The following is a 9470-nucleotide window of genomic DNA, read 5'->3' as shown; positions in this document are numbered from 1 at the left end:
ATATTGTTAATTACAAGCAAAAATTATTTTATTAATCTCTTTCTTAGCTTGAAATAAATTCTTCATATTTTGTTTTTAAAGTAATAGGTTCCTCCTTATTTTCCAGAGATTCTTATGATAGAATTGAGTAAAGTACATTCAGAATGTATTCTTTTTTTTTTTAGCAGCTCAAGGAATAAAAAAAAAAAAGTTCAGCATTAATCTTCACATAAGGCAATTAATTGAAAAGGTTAATTTTTCCTTGAGTGTTTTTATTTGTTTATTTTTTTTTAATTTACTTTGATAAGTTTTTTATCTTATCCTTTGCACGATGAATATTTGTTTTTATTCAAACAAAAATTATCTCAACTTTTTCTTTTGTTACAAGGTACATCATAGTCACCTTACGCTTTTTCATGCCTTTACACTCTCAAACTTCCCTCACTTTTGCTAATCTCCCTTCACAACCTCATCGCAATACCAAACTCAATTGTTAGCTTATAAAATGTTTAAATCTTCCAAGAATTTCGTAGAGTTATTTTTCAGGAAAAAAGAAAAAAAATGGGAAAGATAAGTTTGAGACACTACTAAATTCCGAAAGAAAATTCTGATTGAGTATTTCTTAATTCATGAGGATAAAAAAGTCAGGATATCTAATTTTTCTTTCATATTTGGATATTATTGAAAGATGTTGCACAACCCTGTTCCTATATCCACACACACAAACCTACACTCGAGGTCAAACACATATACCAACATTCTCGAGCGCCTTCACAAACACACTTGCACAAACACAGCCACAGACACACACACACTTATATATATATATATATATATATATATATATATATATATATATATATATATATATATATATATATATATATATATATATATATATATATATATATATATCTTATTATTCCTTTCCAACCTCTTATTCATAACCTAACTAAAATATTCCATCAACGTGGGCTTTCTTCATCATCTGTTGCTATAACTGATCCATCTCTCTATTTGATGGGTATATGCTGCTTTTTCTTTGCCCGAGTCAAGATTTCATAAATATTTCTATGAGCAATTCTTACACCATAGCCACTTCCTGCTATCATAGCTTTGTCAGCCCCATCTGCTTTAATATCTAAATATTCTCTCCAGTCATTCCAAGGTTTTCTTTTGACCTCATTGTCAATACTGGAATACTTACCATACTCTAGTTTGTTATTTTCATCACTTCTTCGAACATTGTCTACAATATATTTCTGTCTCTGTCTCCTCATTATAGTATACCAAGTATCATTTGATACCCATGGCATTCTCCTTACAACTGCGAGTCCCTAGACTTCACTACCAATTGACTGACATATGTTCTTTATATCACGCTATTCTTCATTAATGGTCTGTTCTTCTAAGACTGCAAATCAATTCCTACATTCAATTGCAAATGTTTCTCTGTGCTCTTCTAATTCCTGGTTTTATCAAACCTAGGTATTGTATTCCTCTTTCTACTGGGTAATTTCAGTTTTCATTTCAGTTTGGCCGTTAGGAGCTGGTGATCATTACCAATACTGGAACTTCTATAGCTTCTTACATTTATCAGAGTCCTCCTTCTCTCTTTATTAATGGCCATGTGAACTATCTAATTTTTTTTAAATTCAGAAGTCCATGTTTACATGTGCATGTTCTTGTGTTAAAAAAGTGTACCTCTAATGACACGATTGTATACAGAACAGAAACTTATGAAATGTGCTTCATTTTCATTTGCTACTTCGCCAACACCCTGGACGCCCATCACAATCTCTATCCCTTGAAAATTTCTTCCAACCCTAGCATTGAAGTGGCCAATCAAAATTTTCATATCTCCATTAGGGATCTCATCTTTTACACTCCACAGTTTTTCATAGTATTCATCTTTCCTTTTCATTTGTTAGGACATAACAAACTATAATAATTATATTGAACTGCTTTTATTTGAGCTTTGATAGAATCAATCCAATATTTGCAGCTGTCTAGTCGGTTAATGCCTTTTCTGCTCTTGGTGCCATCATCATTCCTAACCCTTCTCTTTTAACCCTGTCTGGTCTTCCTGAGTATATATATATATATATATATATATATATATATATATATATATATATATATATATATATATATATATATATATATATATATATATATATATATATATATATATATTTCCATTGGTATAAAGTTTCTTTACCAATCCCCTTACAACGTGTTTTTATAAATTCCGTCTCCACTTGCAGTAACTTCCCAAACTGTTTCATGGTTCTAACATTGCAGATGTTTCTTAGCACCCTGCTAAGCCCGGGACAGGGAGCCATTCTGTCCTCTTCCTTCTCCATGACAGACTAAATACATAGAAGATTCATTGGCTACATAGATCAAAGGATAGCCACTTCCATGTGATGCGCAGTGCCCATGTAACTGAGGCAAGTGACCCACGCCGCTCCATACTATATACAGTATAGTAAGATTAACCGTCAAGCATCAGGAGTAAAAGCCAGAGAGACAGTTAGTCCATCCCCTGAAACCAAATATGTCATCCTGCAGGCAGTGACTTCATCGAGATTTAGAAGGGGTAATTTCTCCACACCCAAAGCTCTCATTACTCCACAAAGTTGCTCCCATGCTTATATGAGTAGAACCATTGGCAAACATGGATTGCAAAGATATGCCTCCTTGCAGATATATAATGTATATGTATATATATATATATATATATATATATATATATATATATATATATATATATATATATATATATATATATATATATATATATATATATATATAAATAAATAAATAAATATATATATATATACATATATATATATATATATATATATATATATATACATGTATATATATATATATATATATATATATATATATATATATATATATATATATATATATATATATATATATATATATATATATATATATATATATATATATATATATACAGTACGGCAAACTAATTTTCGTTGCATTACCAAACGTATGATCTTGTCATCAGTATAAATGATGACCACCAATAGAGTCGTGTGGAAAACATCTGCATCCCATCTGACGGTTTTGGGGTTAAAGAATTATAGTGAATCATTGACATACCATATGTTTGTCAGAATACTGCTCTATAAATGTCAGTGGGTGATCTCTCGATTATTGAAACGAGACTGGAGAATAAATAAAACATCCAAACTCCGGATATTGGATTTTAATGTTGAAAAACAATGATTCTTAATGTCTTGATTTGTAAGCAAAGATTGCGGCTTAGGATACCCTTGTTATGCATATGGAAAACTAATATCAGTCAATTATCATACCCCCAAAAATCATGATATTTATTGAATCGGTCATCAATCCCTTATGTATAAAACACTATTTATCCTCACATAAAAGAAATAGGAATATATATTTTTAGGTTGACAATAAGTCGAGAGTTTGAGGAGGAAGTAAAAAATTACAGTGAAATCTACATGATATTGAAGCCTAGGATCTACTTTAGGAATGAAAATTCATTCAAAAGGAAGTGATTTCCGTGAATATTGTTAATTTTTGAAGGACAAAGAAACATGAAACCAGCACAAGATTAAACAACCTAATAACAAGGAAGCACTGGTTCATCCATCATTACTTTCAGGTTTTTATAACTTTTGCGATATGTCTCCAGGGAAATAACCTCTCCTATTTCGATTTTCTTTTGGGTATTAAGCAGAGTATTCTCTCTCTCTCTCTCTCTCTCTCTCTCTCTCTCTCTCTCTCTCTCTCTCTCTCTCTCTCTCTCTCTCTCTCTATGACTATAAATATATTGCCATCTTTTAATCCTCTGTGTCTGTTTATATTTTATACACTTATCTTATCTGCATAAAACTCTCTCTCTCTCTCTCTCTCTCTCTCTCTCTCTCTCTCTCTCTCTCTCTCTCTCTCTCTCTCTCTCTCTCTCTCTCTTTGAATGATGATAAATAATTCAAAATTTTCGTTGACCTTTTTGTGTGTTTATTATGACATATATTTTTTCTATATTCATGGAATCTCTCTCTCTCTCTCTCTCTCTCTCTGAACTACTATAAATATATTGCCATCTTTCAACCCTCTGTGTGTGTTTATATTTCATACACTTATCTACATAAAACTCTCTCTCTCTCTCTCTCTCTCTCTCTCTCTCTCTCTCTCTCTCTCTCTCTCTCTCTCTCTCTCTCTCTCTCTCTCTCTCTCTCTCTCTATATATATATATATATATATATATATATATATATATATATATATATATATATATATATATATATATATATATATACACAAATATATATACGGTGTGTGTATATATATATATATATATATATATATATATATATATATATATATATATATATATTGTAGGATATACAACAGCGTTTTACGTTTCTAGTTAAGTGGGCTCTACACGTTTTCTTTGTTGATGATAAATAATTAACAATTTTCATTGACCTTTTTTGTGTGCTTATTATGACATATATTTAGTTTATATTCATGTAATCTCTCTCTGTCTCTCTTTCTCTCTTTGAATGACTATAAAAATATTGCCATCTTTTAACCCTCTGTGTGTGTTTATATTTCATACACTCATCTTATCTTATCTACATAAAACTCTCTCTCTCTCTCTCTCTCTCTCTCTCTCTCTCTCTCTCTCTCTCTCTCTCTCTCTCTCTCTCTCTCTCTCTCTCTCTTGAATGATGATAAATAATTCGCAATTTTCATTGACCCTTTTTATATATTCAAAATAACATACATTTTTTTTTTATTACTGGAATCTCTCTCTCTCTCTCTCTCTCTCTCTCTCTCTCTCTCTCTCTCTCTCTCTCTCTCTCTCTCTCTCTCTGTCAGAATGATTATAAATATATTGCTATCATTTAACAATCTGTGTGTTTATATTTCATACACTTATCTCATCTGCATAAATCTCTCTCTCTCTCTCTCTCTCTCTCTCTCTCTCTCTCTCTCTCTCTCTCTCTCTCTCTCTCTCTCTCTCTCTTTATACATATATATATGTATAAATATATATATATATATATATATATATATATATATATATATATATATATATATATATATATATATATATATATATATATATATATATATATATATATGTATATATATATATATATATATATATATATATATTGTACTATATTCAACAGCGTTTTACGTTTCTAGTTAAGTTGGTGCTACACATTTTCTTTGTTGATGATAAGGATGAGGGGATAAGCGAGCGTCGGGATTGCCTGATGTTTGTTTTGTAATTTAATTATATAAATATGTGCACTATTTTGAATTAAATATTTCTATGTAATAGAAAACTGTATACATTTTTTGTTTCATTTTTTTAGGAAGAAGAAGTATTGAGTTATACTAAAAAATTTTGTTTTGTTATTGTTGGCATCTGCCCGAAAGGCGGCGATTTATGCCCGCCTTTGTTTAGTTCAACATGGGCAGGGTCTGGCAAGCACATGGAATTTGTGCATGCTGTGGTTTTGCAGTATTTTTGGTGTGGCGAGCTGCCCAGTGTACTCATCATAGTAATAAGTGACCAGTGTTGCTGTTAGCTTTGAGGTTGAATGCTTCTGGTTGTATAGCAACTTTTACCAGGGGTTATCTGTGAATATAGTAATAGAATCGTTCTGGAAAGTGTAAGTTTATTTTTTATGTTAAGTGTATCTTACTTGTGGAATTACTGTATTTCATTTTACATCATTGACATTATTTTGTATTTACATAATATTTACAGTATATATATTGTATATACATGAATATTTACATTATTATTTTTTTTATTTTTATTGCTGCTGTTGTTTGCAGCGTCGAAACTTCACTTCTTTGATGGAATATATGAACAAACCAGAGGAAGAGTGTCTGTCTTTACCCTTATTAATACGCCGATATTCAGAACGTAGTGTTCTTCAGTTTGACGAGTACTCCAGCCTGGTTCAAGTAACGCCAGTTTGGGACAAGTGGACTTCGTCAGCTTTGTGGCTGCAAGGATCGTCTGTTGTGGCCTCTATCATCTGTCGCCATGTCGTCTGTTTCAAGAGCTTCAGCAAAGACCAGCCAGTCGCGCTGCGTGTGCGCTTGCTTGGGGCGCAAGCAAAGCTTAAGCATGCTGAGGAAGCAAAACAGCCAGAAGAAGAGGAATTGGCTTTGGAAATGCAAGCCAAAGCACTTGCAGCTGAAGCTGAAATGCAAGCCAAAGCACTTTCAGCTGAAGCTGAAATGAAAGCCAAAACACTTGCAGTTGAAATGCAAGCCAAAGCAATTGCAGCTAAACACAAGAGCAAAGAAGAGACTAACAGCCTGAAGTTAGACTGTGATAAACTACAGGTAGAGTATGAAATACGGTCTGAAGTTTGAACTGCATAGGCTTGTTCTGCTGCTAGTAATGCTTCACAATGGGAGAACGGGGACTCATCAGCTCAGTTGGATGTCAAAGGGATTAAGCCGTGGAGAAGTGATGTAAATTCTTACTATAAGAGTGGGAGAATCAGCAAGGTTCATGAAGTAGATGTGAATCCTACCAACGTCCACAGTGTGACGTATGACCTGAAGGGTCTTGAACATTATTCAACTCCAGTGGTCCCAGATGCGACGCCTTTTGTGCCAAGACATGTTCCCTTAACTTGAGATGTGTCAAAAGCAGATCTGCAAACTTCTGAAATAGTAAAAACTCTTGATTACACACTAGCTAGTCAGCAAGAACTAACATGACGAATGCAGCTGCCACAGATGAAGCGGGAGCGTTTCAGTGGAGACTTAACTAAATTCTCCTTGTTAAAGAATTCTTTCACCTGGATTGTGGAGTGCAATACCGACGACCCTGCACGAAAGCTAACTCATCTATACAACTGTTTAGATGGTACTCCTAAGAACCTGATTGAGAACTGTTTCCATCTACCCCATGATATTGGGTATGATTGTGCTTGGGAGATATTGTGTCGTAAATACAAGAAAGACAATGACCTGTCAGATGCTTATGTCAAGAAGCTATTTGATTGGAAGGAGATTAATGCAGGTGATACTGATGGCCTGGAAAATTAACAAAATTTGGTAATAAGTACCATCGAATAGAGCTTCAAGAAACAACGAATAAGATTGTTGAAAAGCTCCCATACCAACTGAGAGTGAAATGGGTAGCGAAATGCGAGGAACATAAGTTCAAGCTTCCAGCTCTAATAGAGTACTTTGAAAAGCAGGCGTGTATTGCCAAGCATCTCTCTTATTATGAGTGCGACCGTCGTACCCTGAAGCCTACTGAGAAGCCATCTAAGCCTGTCTGGCCTAAGACCTTGCCTGTACACCACACATCTCCACCAGCTAGAGAGAAATGGTGTCCCTTCTGCACTAAGGAGAACCATGAACTTAAAGAGTGCTTCAAATTTGAGAGGTTGAAGCTTCCAGATTGCTGGTAGGTGATAAAAAAGGCAACATACTGCTTTAGGTGTCTTAATGGGGAACATTCACATGCAAAATGTGAAGATGCATCCATCTGTAAAAAGTGTGGATCTCACAAGCACCATACCATGCTGCATAGTCCACCTAAGACTGCAAGCAATACAGGTGTGGCTCATGTGGGAGGCAAAAGTGCTATCGGGGTCATTGAGAGGGCAGTTGGTGCTACAGAAGGTGGCTCGACTGCTACAGCTGACAAGAGTACTGTAGCCCCCAATGTGCAACCTATGAACTCAGTGAGTGCAAGCCAGTTACCTAAGGGAAGAACAATGCTCAAGATCATACCTGTTCTCGTGAAGGGCATCCATGCAACCTATGGTTTCATCGACAGTGGAGGGGCCCCAACATTGGCACAAAGAAGTCTGATAGACTGCAACCAGATCATGGCAACTGAAGCAGGGACTTTCACTTGTAAGGACGTTCTGTCCCTACACATTGGTATTAATACAGATGGAGAACATGTGACCGACGTGTTCGTGACTGACAAGATCAATATGTCTATGGACCATGCCATGAGTCAAGAATGGCTGACCAAGTAGCCGCATCTGAGTGACCTGGAAGTAGAAAGTCTACCTGAAGATCATCGTCAAGTAGAGCTGATCATTGGGCTAGACACGACAGTGAACAGAATGATTCTAGACCAGTGACATGGGCTGAAGGACGAGCCATCTGCCTACCTAACCAAGCTAGAGTGGGTTGTTTTCGGCCCAACAGGACCCAGATCGACTTCAGGTCCTGCCCCTCTGTTCCATGTGTGTACTGTGGATGATACAACAGAACTTCTGCAACCCAAGTTCAACCAAGACTTTTGGGAGAAAGAGACACTCTCAAAGATAAAAGATTTTTTTGGAGACAAGAGATTCCTGTCTTTGTTGGACGAAACTGTTGTCCAGACAGATGGCAAGTATGTTGCTTGCTTACCCTTTAGTGACAATGAGCCTCTACCTAATAACCGTGCCATGGCAGAACGTAGGGCTCACTCCTTAAAGAAGATATTTGAGGCAAATGAAACGTACAAGACTATATACGTCGAACAAGTAGAGAAGTATCTTTTGAAAGGGTACGCTGAGCTGGTCTCAGTCGACAAGCTGAATCGCAGGGATGGCCATGTAAACTACATGGCGCACCATGGGGTCAAACACGCTACCAAGGACAAGTTTAGGGCCGTCTTCGACCTTAAGGCTAAGCATGTTGGGACCTCACTCAATGACCCCCTCATGCAAGGACCAGATATCACAAGTAGTCTTGTTGGAGTGCTGCTGCGCTTCAGGGAAGGGCAACATGCTGTTACTGAGGACATCCAAGAAATCCTCCATCAAGTCAAGGTTCCAGAAGACGACAGGGACTCTTTACGCTTCCTGTGGTGGCTAGGTGGAGACACCAATCAAGCTATTCAAGAGTTCAGCATGACTTCACATGTGTTTGGAGCGCGATCGTCTCCAATTGTAGTCAACTTCTGCCTCAGACAGGCAGCACTGGACTATGGTGACAAGTATGGTGAAGAAGCTTGCCATGTCATTCGACACAACTTCTACGTCGACAACCTGCTGAAGTCAATGGCCAGTGAGGAAGACTGTATCCAATTGACAAAAGACCTCATTGGACCCTCTGCTGATGGAGGATTCTAGCTGAACCAGTGGACATCTAGCAACAAGTGCATTCTCGCTGCCGTGCCTGAAGGGGAGAGAGATTAATCATTGGCTACATTGGACCTCAGTAAGGACGAGCTGCCTACGGAGCGCGCTTTGGGTATTCACTGTGACATGAGCAGTGATGAGTTCACCTTCAAGAGCCACCTGAAGAAGAAACCTACGACGCGCAGAGGAGTTCTCTCTGTAATGGCTTCCTTGTACGATCCACTTGTTTTTATTGCACCTTTGACACTGAAAGGGAAGATGTTACTACAAGACCTGTGTCATCGCAACTTACCTTGGGACAAAGAAATGAACAACGATGAAGCAAACCGCTGGAGCCGTTGG

The 9470-nt window shown here is 36.3% G+C and overlaps 1 protein-coding gene across 1 annotated transcript; it reads left to right on the top strand.

Moving 5' to 3' along the window:
- The first annotated feature begins 8609 nt into the window (after positions 1-8609).
- Positions 8610-9119, top strand: LOC137619791 (uncharacterized). The gene has a single exon (XM_068350093.1). The coding sequence runs from the start codon at positions 8610-8612 to the stop codon at positions 9117-9119; it is 510 nt and encodes a 169-aa protein (XP_068206194.1).
- The last annotated feature ends 351 nt before the right edge of the window (positions 9120-9470 follow it).

The sequence above is a fragment of the Palaemon carinicauda genome, chromosome 26, assembly GCF_036898095.1.
Source record: "Palaemon carinicauda isolate YSFRI2023 chromosome 26, ASM3689809v2, whole genome shotgun sequence".
Taxonomy (NCBI): domain Eukaryota; kingdom Metazoa; phylum Arthropoda; class Malacostraca; order Decapoda; family Palaemonidae; genus Palaemon; species Palaemon carinicauda.
Note: the sequence above shows the minus strand (reverse complement) of the source record. Positions and strands in the feature narration are given on the sequence as shown.

What these genes read in the sequence shown, in the direction of transcription:
- LOC137619791 (XM_068350093.1), top strand. Translation starts at nt 8,610, where the DNA reads ATGGCGCACCATGGGGTCAAACACGCTACCAAGGACAAGTTTAGGGCC.